Below are 17,499 nucleotides of genomic sequence, written 5' to 3'. Positions count from 1 at the left end.
ACATTTTAATTAAAATTTCTTTTAAATGAAAAATAAAAAGTGCTGCTTCTGGGGAGCCCCAGAATAAGACTTCAAAGGGGCACTGACCTCCCTCTCCCACCTCCTGAAACAGTTCAGGAGGAGAGGATTTTACACGTAACATACATCCATGAGTTTCTTCCCTTTCTTGGAACCCTCTATTCGAAGTACCACTGAATCTTACCACCGATAATAAAGGTGAAATATGCTTGTTTGTTTTACCTGAATCCCTTAATGATACAGATCAACTTCAGAATAGTTTTTTGACCTCTGGGGACAGGAAGAAAGAAAATGCCAGAATGGGGTAGACTATGATTCCTTTCTGAAAAAAGTGAGAGGTCTGAAGTATGGCAGAAGGTTCATACCTGTTAGCAAATCTGAGTGAGGAATAATAGGAATATCAAGGTATTTGCCATGCTTTTCGGTATGTTTTAAATTATTCATTTTTTTTAAAGCAATTTCAACGCCTGGCATGATTCCAAAAGGCAAGACCGCACGACAGCATCCACACGAGCCTCCACGACCTGGAGAAAGCAGTGGTCAGTCAAGGTCCTTTGACAGCATTTCTCTTGCAAGGACGCATCGGAGTTGATTTTGTGCCCCTCGCGTGGGTGACAGAAAAACAAGCCTGATTTGTTTGCACTTACTTAAAGCAACGCTGTTTTCCACTGTGAACAAGAAAATTTCAGTCAGGATGCAAGGAGACGTGCCCCTCGTGGGTTCACATACCTGTGTCGCTCCCAGATCCTGTTGACAAAGCTGGCATGATGCAAGCCGCAGGCTGGGACGGCACACACCAAACACTCTCCACTTAGAAAGCCGCAGGGAATTCCAGCTCGGTGGCCTGCAGCCACGCTGCCGACCAAGATTTATGTACGGAGCAGGCCGTTTCTAAAAAGAGAAGAAAAACACTTTAAAAATAATAATAGGGAAGACTACTAAATTGCACCATTCTGCAACTAATTCAGAGTTCTTATTCCAACACGCTTACCAGAAAGATCACAATTCCTCCACATTTTGTGTCCATGCTACGTGCACATATCAAGTGTGGGAGTTTTTGATTTGGATGTAGAATTCTAATTAAAAACCACAAAATCTCCTCATGCACGAATCAAGGCTTCCTGAAAGGTGTTTGCAGTTGGTCTGAGGACTGATGAATGAAGACTGAGAACGTAAAGGTTTTTAACGCCAGTGCTATTCTCAAATCCTCTGCCTCTGTTACTGTGATTCCACGCTATATTTCTAATGTAGAACAGTGACTATGGATGGTCAACAGCTTATAAATACTTGCAATTTTTCAAATAGCTCTTCCTAATATGCCAACTGCAAAGTTCTCCAACTGAAACTTCGACTCACCTGGAGAAACTACTAGACTCGAAGGTGTTAGAGAGTCACAGAAGGGTTAACAATCTAAACGAGACCTCCCAATCCAAGCTAATACACAAAAGTCAATTGTTTGAGTAAAAAACGAAGCTTTGATGCACTTTGAAAAATACCAATTTTTTTCAAAAGTTGTCTCAACTGCAGTTTATCCCGACATAAGCAGTAAGGGGCTCTTGTCTCGTAGCTGAAGAGCAAGGACTCCAGAGTTTGGCCTAATCTCTCAACCTGCTAAATCTGTGATCTTGGACAATTTATTTAATCTCACTGCGCTGCACTTCCGCATCTACAAATGGAGATAACAGCGATCTAGAATCGTTTGATGATTAAATACGCTAAGGCTCACAACACAGTGTCTGGCACGTGACCAGCAAACAAGAAATGCTGGCCTACGAGGACTGGAGCTGTGCAATTCGGGCAATGAGATTATAAAATGAAAACATAAAAGAAAGTAGCGAGATTAAAATTTACGCTGGCCTGACACCTAGGAGAAGGCCATGTGGTTTAAATTTGGACCACTGCTGCCTAATAACGGAAAACACACTCCATTTACATTTTTTTTTAGAAATCAGAAGACCCACACAGTGTGTTTCAGTGCATTTTTAATGCATTTTCCCCCAGTTCTCTATAAAGCAAATTCAGTAATTTAAAAGCATATTTTAACATATATTAACAAGAAAAACAGATATTGTAAACACTCAGAAAACTGGCTCACTTCAACCCGTGAAGCCTTTAAATTGCTGATTCATATTACAGAATAAGGAATAATGAGCTTGCCAAATTTCACTTGAGTCTAAACTGCAAAATTCTATTAAAACCTTCTAAATTAGCTTTTTAACTATCAAAGCGAACATTAGTATGAAAAAATTCACCAAAGGGACTACCTTGAACCAGACGATCTGATGCAATAACCTGCATTTTGTTTCATATTACAAAGGTTGACGAAGTTAAAATACGCAGAGAAGACCGTTAATTGAAAGTATGAGGGCAGTTATTTTCAATACCAAATAAAATAGAAATCACGAAGCGAAATGTAAGTGAGAAAAGCGAAGTTTCATTAATGCCCACCTCTGAGGCTGTTTCCCCAATAATTTTAAGTGGCAACTCTGCTTTGCTTTCACAAATTATTCTAGTAATCAGGATTAACATTCAACTACATACAAGTGTTCCTTAATTCGGACACAAAGAAAGTAAGAAACAGACCATACATGATTTAAAGAATGCGCTCAGTAAGACTTCTGCTTTGCTGAGGAAAAAAAAGGAAACGGTTGAAATGTGTGAAGCGTACACACACGCATTTCTACCATTAGGGCATATGTATATGCGTGTGGGGAGGCAGTTATTACATGTGTGTGTTATGCAGATAATTTAAACTCTTTATGCTATAAATCATAATTTAAATAGTACAGATTGTTTAACTACAGAAATATACAATGGTCTATACCACACATACGACCCCTTTCTTCACGCTTTAAAGACCTTACGATGCTTCACTCTTATAAACCACAAGCACCATATAAGTGATCTTATATCAAGCACTCTATTAATACTAAGACAACCTTACATTCCCACAGCAAAACATCCTTCCGAGTTGATATTACTGCCGTACACATAAAGCCACTCATGAAAGGCCTCGGCATTTCTCACTTTTTATCTCATGACGAACACCCAAGGTTAAATTTTTCCCGAGTCATATTACTTAAGAAATATATGCTACAAAGCAATTATCTTCTCAGAACATAGATAAGTATATGAACAAAAAGTAAATGGTTTGATAAAATCCCAACCGGTAAAAATGCTTACTATTCTGTGGAATGAAGCAGAGTTGCTGGGTTTAGCTCTCAAACGGAGCTAAATTTTTGTAGTAATCATGTTATTTTCTTTGGCTAAATTTATTGAAAATACTTTGGAATTTGTCAGAACGCAGCCATAATTATTACTGACTGTTGTATGGAATCGATTTACTACAACACAAAAATACCAGCTGTTACAGTACGTCCTGAGAGGGATTACCGAATATTCTTAAATTGAAGTTCAATCCATCTTTCCATAAAACAGAGAGAGACCCAAACGCCAGGAACCCGACAGCGGTATCAAGTGCACCTGAAACATTTACAATACCCAATAGAACTATTACAACCCTCCTTTAAAAAGGCTTATTTTTGAAATTTCATTATTCCAGTTGTACCTTGCTTCTATATATCACACAGTATCAGGTTCTTCTGGCATCGATCATGTGGAAACAGTGAAATACGTGAAGGTCTACGAGCTTACAATGTTCAATTTCTACTGGCCTTGGGTAACCCTTAGGGCTCCCGTGACACTCATGACATCTAATGGCCAACCACGGAAGTGCAAGTGTTTGTCGCTGAAAGTTTTTTGGGTTGTTTTTTTTTTAATTTTCAGTGAAGCAAGGTCTTAAGGCACCCAGAGAAACAGTCATCTGCAGAAATTTTCATTAATAGGCACACACAACTGTTAAGAAATATATACTCCTCCTGTGTGCCTCCCGTCCTCTCAATACTTCACTGTGACACCACTTCGCTTCTGCCACCCACGGCGGTTTTCCACACGTCTGGCAATTCCGCAGCACGTGCTGAGTGTTCTACGATTTAATTCCATTCTGGCAACTCTCTACCGCAGGAGGCATCAGATCCCACAGGTTAAGGGCACAGTCCCACGAGACTGCCCTACCCCCCATGTCCATCCCAAATTCAGGCGGGTCACCTGTGCTTCTGATCAATTCACTATAAATCGGAGGTTCCCAAGAACTCCTGCTTGGTTTTTCTTAAGCTGCTAGAGCCACTCAAAGAACTCAGGAAAACACTGACTGCCTAGACCACCGGTTTATTATAAAATGATACAACTCCGGAACAGCCAGATGGGAGAGAAGCGCAGGGCAAGTGTGTGGGAAGGAGCGCAGAGCTCCCGTGCCCTCCCCTCTCCCGGTGCTCGACTCTCCTTCCCCATCCCCGCACGTCCACCCGTTCACCAACCCAGAAGCGTTCTGAACTCTGTCCTTTCGGGTTTTTATGGAGACTTCATTTTATAGGCACGACTGATTAAATCCCTCGCCATTGGGGACTGATGCTGCCTCTAGCCCCTCGAACATCTCCAGATGTAGCGACTGTAAGTTCCCACGCTCTGATCAAGGTCGGTCCCGGGGCAACCAGCCTCTTGTATGCAAGAACATGAAAACATTTTTAAGATTTTATGTATGTATTTATTTGACAGAGAGAGAGAACGTGAGCAGGGAGAGAAGCAGGGGGAGGAAAAGAGAGAGAATCTCAAGCAGACTCCCCGCTGAGCGTGCAGTCCAACACGGGGCTCAATCTCACGACCCCAAGATCATGAGCTGAGCTGAAGAGTCAGAGGCTTAACCGACTGAGCCACCCAGGTACCCCAAACATGAAACCTTTGAATTAACTTGTCATAAGTATTTAAAAATCCTATTAATATGCTACTGTTTCAGGAGACTGTAACTGTACCCAGTAATCCAACTGCAGGTTATTTCACCAGTTACAAATATTCTAGGTTACACTTTCAAAACCTGATAGAGCCGTAAAATAACACAAAGAATAAACTTCTTCTAAAAAATATATATCGGAGATTTTTTTAAAGGCTTGATCTGAAAGATTAGTTATATATTAGCCAATGTAAGCAGCAAACTGGTACTTGTTAACATTGAGAAACTGTAGGACAATAAAGGAGGCAACAAGTAGCTAAGTGGCTTAGATCTGCTTATCTAAGATGGTATTTATACCATTGACACCAGCAGTTCTCGGAGTGTGGTCTGCAGACCCCCACTGGTCTCCAAGACCCTCTCACAGGGGCTTCATGAGGTCAAATTATTTTTTTTTTAAAGATTTCTTATTATGTGTCAGAGAGACAGCCAGTGAGAGAGGGAACACAGCAGGGGAGTGGGAGAGGAAGAAGCAGTCTCCCAGCGGAGGAGCCTGATGTGGGGCTCGATCCCATAACACCGGGATCACACCCTGAGCCGAAGGCAGACGCTTAACGACTGTGCTACCTAGGCGCCCCTCAAATTATTTTCATAAAAATACTGAGACACCATTTGCCTTTTGTAATGTGTCAATATCCGCACTGATGGTGAAAAGTAACGAGGGGAAAAACCACTAGTACCAAACTGAGACGATGCATCTTTGCACTCTTCAGTGCCAAGCATGCGCATTAAAAAAGAAGAAAAAGAAGACAGGGGAGGAGGAGAAAGAGAAAAAAATGTTCACCCTAGGGGCTCCTGGGTGGCTCAGTCGTTAAGCGTCTGCCTTAGGCTCAGGGCATGATCCCAGCGTTCTGGGATCGAGCCCCACATCGGACTCCTCCGCTGGGAGCCTGCTTCTTCCTCTCCCCACTCCCCCTGCTTGTGTTCCCTCTCTCGATGGCTGACTCTCTCTCTGTCAAATAAATAAATAAAATCTTTTTTAAAAAATGTGCACTCTAGAATGTTCTTAATGAAGTAAAAAGTTCTTAATCAAATTACTGAATAACTGCCTCTTCCGTGTCCGTCTTTTCAGTATTTGGTGCGATGAAATGAGGACATAGAAGGCGTTGCTGCCTACATGAAGTCATGTTTGTCTCAAAGATAAACACCTGTGTGATAGTTTCTGCAAACCAAACCAGCTATTTCATGCAGAACTATTTTTACTTAAAAGAACAACTGAGGGGCGCCTGGGTGGCACAGCGGCAAAGCGGCCTGCCTTCTCGGCTCAGGGCGTGATCCCGGCAGGATCAGCCCACATCAGGCTCCTCCGCTATGAGCCTGCTTCTTCCTCTCCCACTCCCCCTGCTTGTGTTCCCTCTCTCGCTGGCTGTCTCTATCTCTGTCGAATAAATAAATAAAAATCTTTAAAAAAATGAAATAATATGAAAGAACTGAAAGACAAGTTATTCAGCTACTTATCTTAATCAGGCTTGAGTATTTGGTAAACATTTTTTCGAAAATGAACGAAATGAGTCTGGGACTTTGAATAAAACTGACAGTATGTGTTGCTAATGATGAAACATAAGCTTTTGAGCAAAAAAACAGAATTGTATAAAACTCGGGTCCACTAGAGGCTTCCTTGGCCTCCCTTTGCGAGGTGCTGAGAAATGCACACACCAGAACCCGGCCCCCATTCTGCATAGTTCCAGTAGCTTCCCAATACCGAAGGATCTTCTGAGATCAGCGGTGATATTAAGCAATGTGATTTTTTAAATAGTGTCTACGTGTGGACGGTGAACCAGTATTTTAGAAAAAAATCTCCATACATGACATTAGAAAATCATGCATGAATAAAAGATTCATTCAAAGTGCAAGACAGAGCAGTGGATTTCACAGTTCCAATATGATGAGTTTAGGGATACATTTTCAGATTCCACATTGCAACTCCCTTTAATAAACAACCATGCAACAAGTTTCGGTGTTGTATCAAGACTCTCCACAATTCACCGAAGGGGCTATCAAAACCCCCGTCCCTTTTCCATCTGCAGACCTGTGTGATTTTCTTCATATCCTCCAACCAAAACATACAGCAACAAATTGAAAAGTATGGATATGGAAATGGTGCCTATTAATCCAGGCACTAGAGAAATCCCAACTTACTGAAGTTTTCTGTTTGGGGAAACAAGTTATTTTTCATAGAAATGTTATTTGGGGGCACCCGGGTGGCTCAGTGAGTTAGACATCCAACTCTTGATTTTGGCTCAGGTCAGGATCTCAAGGCCCCACCTCGTATTCTGTGCTGGGCATGGAGCCTGCTTGAGATTCTCTCTCCCTCTCTCTCTCTGCCCCTCCCTCCCTCTCTCTCTCTCTCAATCCACCTCTCTTTAAAAAAAAATTTTATGTTAACAGGTAACAAGTTTAGTATTTGTTATTTTTAAGTAACCTCTACACCCAGTTTGGGGCTGGAACTCACAACCCTGAGATCAAGAGCCACACGCTCTACCAACTGAGCCAGCCAGAAACCCCTAATGTTGTTATTTTTAAATGAATTGAAAGAATTTTTTTCATTATTCAGTTTTAATTTCCAATATGGTAAACATCAGCATAATGCATATAAATAAAATTCTTCGGAGTCTTTAATAAATTTTAAGAGTGTAAAAATGTCCAGAGACCCTAAAAGTCAAGAGCGGCTATTCTATGCCAGGATAAGCACACAATCCTGCAAAAGGCATATTTTAGCCTTCGTGGTCCATATGGTCTCTGTCTCAACAAGGCAATACTTACTATGACTTTGTTCCTATAATATTTTATTTACAGAGACAGAGAGGGCTGGGTTTGGCGACCACTATTCTATGCTATGACACCCTACCTGCTAGTCCCTTAACTCTAGAAGTAGCATGCTTTCCAGTCATATTTTTATTATTTTTTAAACATTCGAAGGAAATGAGCTTTTAAAAACTACTTCCACTGTTCAATGCAGAAATGTATGCAAAACAACAGATACAGATTTTTAAACTATGCAGTTCCTAATCATACAAAAAAATCACATTTGAATTTTGTCTATTCCGAGACTCTTATAATCTGTCAGTACACCAAGAAAATTAAAACTAACTTAAAACTGGCAACATGTTAGGCTGCTATATGTAAGCAAATATGCTTTATACAACCAAACACAAAAAATCCTGGCTCTTGAGGAAAAGGGAAAAATTATGAAAGATTAAAAACACCCCACGTTTCACAAACTCAAGAGGGTTCAATTATTACGTAACACAAAACTCACATTATCTCCTTTCCACAAATGGAAAGGAACATACCAAAGCAAGAGAAAAAATAGAATCCCATTGAAAGAATCCTATAGAACTCTGAAGACTCAAAAGAGGAGAAATACTGCTTTATAACCCCCAGGTAAAGACACCCGAGCTTTAAAGCTATTAGGGAAGTCTGCAAGGACCCCTGGGTCCCTTGCCCAAAAGGGGCATTAACCACACATGTCAGGGCGGCCCCCGGCCAGGGTTCTCGGCAAGAAGGCACACATTGTCACTGTCGCACTCACTCACTCAGGTTCCCCCGTCTGGAAGCACTGGTATAATGAATGCACTGACACTCACAAGCGCTGACCTCATTCCAGACTCCGCAAAGCATCTTCAGCAAATCAGTGCATCACGACCCCAGGGTTTTCCGTCAGACCGTCCTCAAGTAAAACCGGTGGCATTTCTAGTGTTGGGCACAGTGGGACACTTCTTTTCTGATGATGACTTGTTTTCATCATATCGATGTTCTACCACCCCCTACTAAAAAGTCTTGGATAGTCTTCAAGATTATACCATTAACCGTCAATGACCTACTTTCTTTTTTTTCTTTTTTTCTTCCCTATATTTTGGCACTTTCCTCTAATTGTTGGGGGCAGGAGAGAATGGTAACTTCATATTTTCCAACTCCAGATCCATCCCAGCATTCCATCAGCACTGTCTTATGTCCTCTCTATTGGAAAAACCAATCTTGTAATCATCTTTGATAATTAAGATACATCAACATAATTTTCTATTTTTCTTGGGCTTTCATCCCCCACTAGATTTCCCTAAAGCTGGAACCCATATCATCATGTGTCCTTAAAAACTGTGTAATGAACCTTAGTCAGAAGTCCTTCTTTGTGTGACCAGTTCCAACCCTCCAAGAGCTCCCTTTTCCTTCACGGTCCAAATAACCTCATTAGTTTACCTACGGGGAGACAGCACTGCCTAATGAGAAGAGCACAGATTTTGAAATGAGACAGAGCAGCTCTGCCGTACTCACTCCCTGGTCTTGGCCAGGCTATTTAATGGAATGAGATTAAATGCAATGACATAAGTAAAACACCTAACCCATAGCAGCCAATCAACAGATGACAGCTTTATTAACACTCTTCGACCTCATTTTCATCACTCTACTTCTCACTTCCTCCAATCCAGCAAACTTTTTGAGGTTCTATAATGAAAAGAATACAGGCTTTGGTGAGAGACCGGTCTCCTGATTCTGCCACATGCCACAGGCACAACTTACAAGATAGGAGACCCTGGGAAATCTATAAAATACCAATTTAAATTATATGTATGTGTGTACCTATATGTAATGTATAAACATATAAATACAAATATATAAACATAAATACATATTTTATATATTTATATATACATATTTATGAATAAGTATATAAATATATGTATATATAAATAGAAATACATACATATATAAATGTTGGTGACAAATGACATTAATTGAGTGCATACAATTTCCTGGACATTAGGTTAAAAACTCAACATATATATATATACATTTCTATATATTTATATATTTATTATTTATATTTATATGTCTATATATAATTTATGTTTGTTAGTGACAAATAACATTGAGTGCATACAATTCCCGGACATTAGGTTAAAAACTCCACATGCATGGTTTCATTTAATTCTTACAATAATCGTATAATGTAATAAGCACTACGATAACTTTACAGACGAGGAAACTGAATTTTTAAGCAACTTACCTTAAGCCCACAGCTTGAAAGGATTCTAATGCCAGCACATACGGACCTGATGTCCACACTGCCAATCACACTATACCATGCTGCCCCTTAACTCTCTTATTTAACCTTTGCCGTTAAGTCTTCTTAGCTGTCAAATAGAAATACTATCTGTGACTCACTTACTTTTGGTGGTGGCTAACTGAAATCTGTCTAAAGCACTGGAAACGCACCAGATGCTCAAAGATTACCTTCCCCCTTCCCACAACCTTTCCTTTAATATTCTTGTTTTATTTTATGCTGCTTATTTATAAACAAGAAAACTGCCCACTTCATGTCCACATCCGCTAGCTTGCTCTTCAGTCCCGATACCGTGCCTTCTCTGACCACCCAAAACCTCAGGTAGGTCGGAAAACAATATCCCCAGGCTCCAATCCATTGGTTTTGAACACTTAGGACTACACCACATCTACAAAGCCCATACCCTAATTATAGCCACAGATATTTCCAGAAAACTACGGTCACATCTTGCAAGGTTAACTAAGGATATTATTCCTCTATGTTCTGTACAGGAAACGATGGACTATGTTAGAAGCTGAAGAACACGATTCAGACACTACTGAATCTTTCTTATTAACAAAATGTCACCACAGCACTGACTAGAATTCAGAGTACTTTCAAAATTTTATGCAAAACCTAAAAATAAACCAGCCAACAAAACAAGACTTATTAAAATTAAGTATCACTTCCTATTCACATTAACGCACACAGGGGCACCTGCGTGGCTGAGTCTGTTAAGCCTCTGCGTTCGGTTCAGGTCATGATCCCAGGGTCCTAGGAGAGAGCTCCACATCAGGTTTCCTGCTCAGCAGAGAGCCCGCTTCTCCCTTTCCTTCTGCCCCTCCCCGCTTGTGCTTGCTCTTTCTCTCTCAAATAAAATCTTTAAAAGAAAAAAATTAACACTCCCAAAAACAGAATAAACTCATGTTTATTAAAGAACTACATTGAACGTCAAATTATAACCATTAGCAAAAATAGCCCTTTAGCAACAAAGCCTCCAATAGTAACACAGCCATGATTATCTGTACAGGCATGGTAGGTAACACCGGTAAAATATCCTAACAGTGACTGGAGTTAAAAACCAAATGTGTACAGGGACTGACATTAGCAAGATGGTGGAATAGAAAAACCCCAGGCCCTTGTTACCTTAGGAGAAACTTAACAACAATGTTTAAAGACCTAATTGTCTCTGACAACTCCAGAAACCCCTTAAGTGGTTGTATCACCTAAGTGAGTAAAAGCCAAAAAGAGCCACACTGAAGCAGACAGAGTTCATTGCATTTCCCTACCTTAATCCCCTTCCCTCATTCGATGAAGAACAATCAAGGAAAAAAATAAAAAAAAACAAAAGAAACAAAAAAACAACCAATACCCAGTTTCTCCCCAGGGGAGGGAAAGAGAAAAGAGGAACATGCATTCAATGATTTGGCATGCTAAAGGGATGTCCGAAGGACTAGGTTTCTCTCTTGTCTGGCTATAAATGCTCACAGGAAGGCAGCATAATTTGGATGCCAGGTTGGAGGCTGCTGAGAAGAAAGTCAAACACTGAGGCACATAATAGCATCAGGGAGACTGCACGGTCACAGGCAGATGCCAAAGAGAGGAAAGAGATTACGAGAGCCTGAGGAGAAAACAAAAGCCTCAGAAATTACACACACAAGCCCAGAAAATATGTATCTCCAGAAAAAGTTGGAGGGGTTCACAGGATCTCTAATCAGGGTGATTAGTGAAGGTCTTGCACTCTGTGAAGCCCGTCAGTTAAGACTAGAAGAGATCATTGTCTTTTCAAATGCCCAGATCTCAACAAAAGATCAAAAGGCCTACAAAGAAACTAGTAATGATGGTTCTGGTTCGATCAAAGGAACAAAATAAAGCACCACAACCAACCCTAAAGAAATGGAGATTTAGAATTACCTGACAAATAATTTAAAACAATTATTCTAAAGATGCTCAATGAGCTAAAAGACAACACAAACAGATACCTAAATGAAATCAGGGAAACACCACGTGAACAAAGTAAGATATCAACACAAAAATAGAAACTTTCATAAAAGATAAACTTTGGAGTTGAAGAATACAATAATTAAACTGAAAAATTCACCAGACAGATCCAACTTCAGATTTGATCAAGCAGAAATATCAGCAAATTAGAAAACGTGAAATTACTGAGAGGAATAAAAAAAATATATATATATATGAAGGAAAGAGCCTATGGACCATAGAGGACACCATAAAAAGACTATATATGCATTATGGGAGACCCAGAAGGAGAAGTAGGAAAGAAACAGAGAGACTATTTAAAGAAATAATGACTGAAAATTTTCCAAATTTGAGGCAAAATGTGGACATATAAATTCAAGAAGCTGAAGGCACTCCAATTAGGGTAAATGCAAAGAGACTTACACTGAGACATTATAATTAAACTGTGAAAAGTCACAGAAAAAACAATCTTGTAAGCAGCAAGAGAAAAGGGACTCATCGTGTAAAGGGGGACTTCTAATTCTTTAAAAGCCAATGTCTTTGCAGAAATTTTGCAGGTCAGAAGGCAGTGATAATGGTATATTCAACATGGTGAAAGAAAAGAACTGCCAACCAAGAATACTATATCTGTAAAGTTATCCTTTAAAGATGAAGGAGAAACTAAAACTTTCCCAGCCAGATTAACAAATGCTGAAAGCACCATCAGATCTGCCCTACAAAAAATACTAAAGGGAGGCCTTCAAGCTGAAACAACAACACAAAACCATATGAAAATATAAAGCTCTCTGGTAAAGGCAAATATCTGGGCAAATATAGAATCCTACAGTGTTGTAATGTTGGTGCATAAATCACTTTTAATTCTTTTACAGAATTTAAAAGGCAAAAGCATTAAAGTATAAATCTATATTAACAGACACATGATATAAAAAGATATAATTTGTGACATTAGTAACATAAAGTGGGGGAGTGGGGGCAGAGACATAAAGGAGTAGAGTTTTTGTATGCAACTAAAGTTATCAGTTTAAAATAGATTGTGAAAGCCTGAAGATGCTTTACGTAATGCCCATGGAAACCACCAAAAAAAAAAAAAAAAAAAAAAAAAAAAAAAAACTATAGAAAATACACAAAAGCCAACGTAAAGGGAATCAAATCAAAGCATGTGACCAAAAAAAAAAAAAAAAAAACCTCATTAAAACACAAAGAAAAGGCCATAAAGGAATAGGGTCAATAAAGGAAAAGAGGGACAAAAAAGTAAAAAGACATACAGAAAACAATTAAGAAAACGGGAATAAAAAACCTCTTTATCAGTAATTACTTTAAGTGTAAATGCACTCCCTAATGAAAAGAAATAGAGTAGCTGAATGGGAAGGAAAAAAAAAAAGCCCAAAACCCAAGACCAACCAAATGCTGTTTACTACAGTAGACTCACTTTAGACCTAAAGATACACACAGGCTGAAAATGAAAGGATGGAAAAAAGATATTCCATGCAAATGCTAACGAAGAGAGAGCAAGGTGGCCATACTAATAGACAAAGTAGACTAAGCCAAAAACTAACAAAACACACAATAGGATATTATATAATGACAAAAGGGTCAACTCACCATGAAGCTTTGACAGTCATAAATATGCATACACCTGACATCAGAACTCCTAAATATATGAAATAAACACTGACAGACTTGAAGGGTAAAACAGACATCAACACAGCAGTATCATAAGACTTTCAATAGAAAGAACGACCAGACAGAAAATCAATAAGGAAACAGAGGATTTGAACAATACCATAGACCAAATGCACCAGTCATATACAGAACACTCTATTCAACAACAAAATACACATTTTTCTCAAGCACACATGGAACATTTTCCAGGACAGACCACATGTTAGACCACAAAACAAGTCTTAACAAATTTAAGAAGTCTGAACTCATACCAAGTATCTTTTCTGACCTCAATGGAATGAAACCAGAAATCAAAAACAGAAGGAAAAATAAAAATCCACAAATATGTGGAAATTAAGCAACACACACTTAAACAACCAGTGAGCCAAAGAATAAATCACAAAAGAAATTAGAAAATATCTTCAGACAAATAAAAATGAAAACACAACATATTAAATCTTATGGGATGTAGTGAAAGCAAGTGCTAAGAGTGAAGTTTATAGCTGTAAACACATTAAAAAAAAAGAAAAATCTAAAATCAATAACCCAACTTTATAACTCCAGGAACTACAAAAGGAATGTTAGCAAAGAAAGGAAATTATTAAAGCAGAGATATGAGAAATAGAGAACAGAAAAAAATTAATGAAACAAAAGGTTTTTTTCCAAAGACCAACAAAATTAGCAAACTCTTAGCTAGGCTAAGAATAAAAGAGAGATGACTTAAATAACTAAAATCAGAAATGAAAAAGGAGACATTATAACTGATGTCACAGAAATAAAAAGAACCATAACAGACTATTAACAACTATATACCAACAAGTCTGATAACCTGGAATGGATCGATTCCTAGAAACATTCAATCTGCAAAGTGAACGACATAAATTTAAAATCTGAATAAACCAATATCTAATAAGGAGACTGAAACAGTAATCTAAAACGTCTCAGCAAATTAAAGCCCAGGGCCAGATGACTTCACTAGAGAATTCTACTAGATATTTCAAGAATTAACACCAAAACTCCTCAAATTCTTCCCCCAAATTGAAGAGCAAGGAACACTTACAAGTTCATTTGGAGGACAGCATTACCCTGATATCAAAGCCAAACACTACAAGAAAACTGTAGACCAATATCCCTGATGAACAGTAATTTAAAAGTCCTTTAAAAATACTAGCAAACCAAATTGAACAGCACATTAAAAGGATTACACACCATTACCAACTTGGATTTATCCTAGGGATGCAAGGATGGTTCAACATATAAAATGTGATACACCATGTTAACTGAAGGACAAAACCACATGATCGTCTCAATTCATGCAGAAAAAGCATTTGACTAAACACCTTTCACAATTAAAACAATAAACTAGAAGGAAGCTACCTCAATATCATAAAGGCCATATATAAAAAATTCACAGCTAATATCATACTCAATGCTAAAAGACTGAAAGCGTTTCCTCTAAGATAAGCAAAGCATTGATGCCCACTCTCACTACTTCTATTCAACATAATACTAGAAGGCATAATTGTTTTGCAATTTGGCAAGAAAAAATAGATAAATAAAAGCAGCCAGATTAGGAAGGAAGAAGGAAAATTATCTCTATTCACAGATGACATTACATGATCTTATACGCAGAAAACCCAAAAGATTGTGTGCACACACACACAAATTATTAGAATGACTAAACAAATTGAGCAAAGGTGCAGGACACAAAATCGTCACAAAAAATCAACTGAGTTTTCAAACACAAACCACAAACAACCCTGAAAGGACATTCATAAAACAATCATACTGACAATAGCATCAAAAAGAATGAAATACTTAGGAATAAACTCAACCAAAAAGTCAAAGACCTATACATTGAAAAACTATAAAAATACTGCTAGAAAAAAATTAAAGAAGATGCAAATACGTGGAAAGGTATCTGTGTTCACAGACTGGAAAACTTAAAATTGTTGAAATGTCCACAGCAGCCAAAGCAATCTATAGATTCATTATAATCACTATGAAAAATCCTAATGACATTTTTTGCAGAAACAAAAAACTGCCCTAAAATTCATATGGGATTTCAAAGAACTCTGAAAGCCCAAAACAATATTAAGAAAGAAGAAAAAAGTTTGAGGCCTCACAACTCCTGACTTCAAAACGTATTACGAAGCTACAGTAATCAAAATCGTGTGGTACTGGCACAAAGACAAACATAGAGACCAATGAAACAGAATACAGAACCCAGGGGGAAAAAACTCTCAGACTTACAGTCGAACGATCTTCAATCAAGGTGCCAGGACTACTCAGTTGGGAAAGGACAATCTCTTCAACAAGTGGTGTTGGCAAAACTGAATACTCACGTGCAAAAGAATTATGTTGGATCTTACCATACACCATATACAAAAATCAACATGAAATAAGACCTAAACAGAACACTGAAACTATAAAACTCTTAAAAAGAAGAGAGTTAGGAATAAGCTTCACGACACTGAATTTGGTAACAATTTCTTGAATGACACAAAAGCACAGGCAACAAAAGTAAACATAAATAAATGGGGCTACATAAAATCTTTTAAAACTTCTGGGAAACAAAGTAAACAGTCAACAGAGTGAAAAGACAATCTACAGAACGGAAGAAAATATTTCCGTATCATATATCTGATAAGGGGTTAGTATCCAGAATATATAATGAGCACCTACAATTCAACAAAAATAAATATATGAGCAAAGAACTCAAACAGACATTTCTCCAACAAGCCATGAAAAGATGTTTAATGTCATTAATCATTAAAGAAAGTACAAACAAAATCACAAAGAGGTATCACCTCACACCCATTTACTATCCAAAACAAAAACAAAACAAAACACAGAAAATAGCAACTGTTGGCAATAATGTGGAGAAACTGGAACCCTGTGCCTTGTTGGTGGGAATTTACAATGGTGCAGCCACTATGGAAAACAGTATGAAAGTTCCTCAAAAAATTAAAAATGGAATTACCACATAACCAGCACTTTTGCTTATAGACCCAAAAGAATTGAAAGTAGGATCTCAAAGAGATATTTGCAAATCCATGTTCACTGCAGCACTATTAACAACAGCCAAGAGGTTAAAGCAAATCAAATGCCCATTTAGAGATGAATAAACAAAATGGGTGTGTGTGTGTGTGTGTATAATTATTCACCTTAAAAAAGAAGGAAATCTAGGGGTGCCTGGGTGGCTCAGTTGTTAAGCGTCTGCCTTCGGCTCAGGGCGTGATCCCGGTGTTCTGGGATCGAGCCCCACATCAGGCTCCTCCGCTGGGAGCCTGCTTCTTCCTCTCCCACTCCCCCTGCTTGTGTTTCCTCTCTTGCTGGCTGTCTCTCTCTCTCTGTCAAATAAATAAATAAATAAATAAATAAATTAAATAAATAAATAAATCTTTAAAAAAAAAAAAAAAGAAGGAAATCTCGTTGCAATCTACAACGTGAGTGAAACCTGAGAACATTATACTAAGTGAAATAAGCCAGTAGGGAAAAGAAAACTACTGCGTGACTGCACTTACGTAAGATATCTAAAGTAGCCAAAGTCATAGAAATAGAAAGTGGAATGGTGGCTGCCAGGGGCAAGAGGGTGAGAAAAATGGGGAGTTGTTTGATGTGCACAGAGTTTCAGTTTTGCCACATAAAAAAAAAGTTCTGGAGATCTGTTACACACCAATATGAATATACTTAACAGTACTGAACCAGACACTTAAAAATGGTCAATATGGTAAATTTTATGTTATGCACTTTACAGTTAAAAAAAATGAGTGCAATACTTGAAGACAGTCTAAGGAAGAAATGAGATTACTACAAATTAATAGTAGCCAGAATAGTGGCCAATAATAGTAGCCAATAATAGTTGCCCAATTATTATCAGAGATGGGAAAGCTTAAACAAACTGATTTAAGCAACACTTCCAAATACAAGGCAGCCTTCCTTGTAGAGCCCT

General features: G+C 38.4%; 1 protein-coding gene across 1 annotated transcript in view; it reads right to left on the bottom strand.

Moving 5' to 3' along the window:
• Nucleotides 1-16,781, bottom strand: part of MPP7 (membrane palmitoylated protein 7) — a 220,590-nt gene extending 203,809 nt beyond the window's left edge. Inside the window, exons 1-2 of the mRNA XM_008683883.2 lie at nt 16,712-16,781; nt 748-909 (exon numbers count right to left, since the gene is read on the bottom strand). Of these exons, the coding sequence (XP_008682105.1) occupies nt 748-784 (37 nt within the window). The 5' untranslated portion in view covers nt 785-909; nt 16,712-16,781. The remainder of the gene's footprint in view (nt 1-747; nt 910-16,711) is intronic.
• Between the last annotated feature and the right edge of the window lie 718 nt (nt 16,782-17,499).

This window comes from Ursus maritimus, unplaced genomic scaffold (assembly GCF_017311325.1).
Source record: "Ursus maritimus isolate PB19 unplaced genomic scaffold, ASM1731132v1 scaffold_31, whole genome shotgun sequence".
Classification (NCBI taxonomy): Eukaryota; Metazoa; Chordata; class Mammalia; order Carnivora; family Ursidae; genus Ursus; species Ursus maritimus.
The sequence above is the reverse complement of the archived record's forward strand: the minus strand, read 5'-3'. Positions and strand labels throughout refer to the sequence as shown.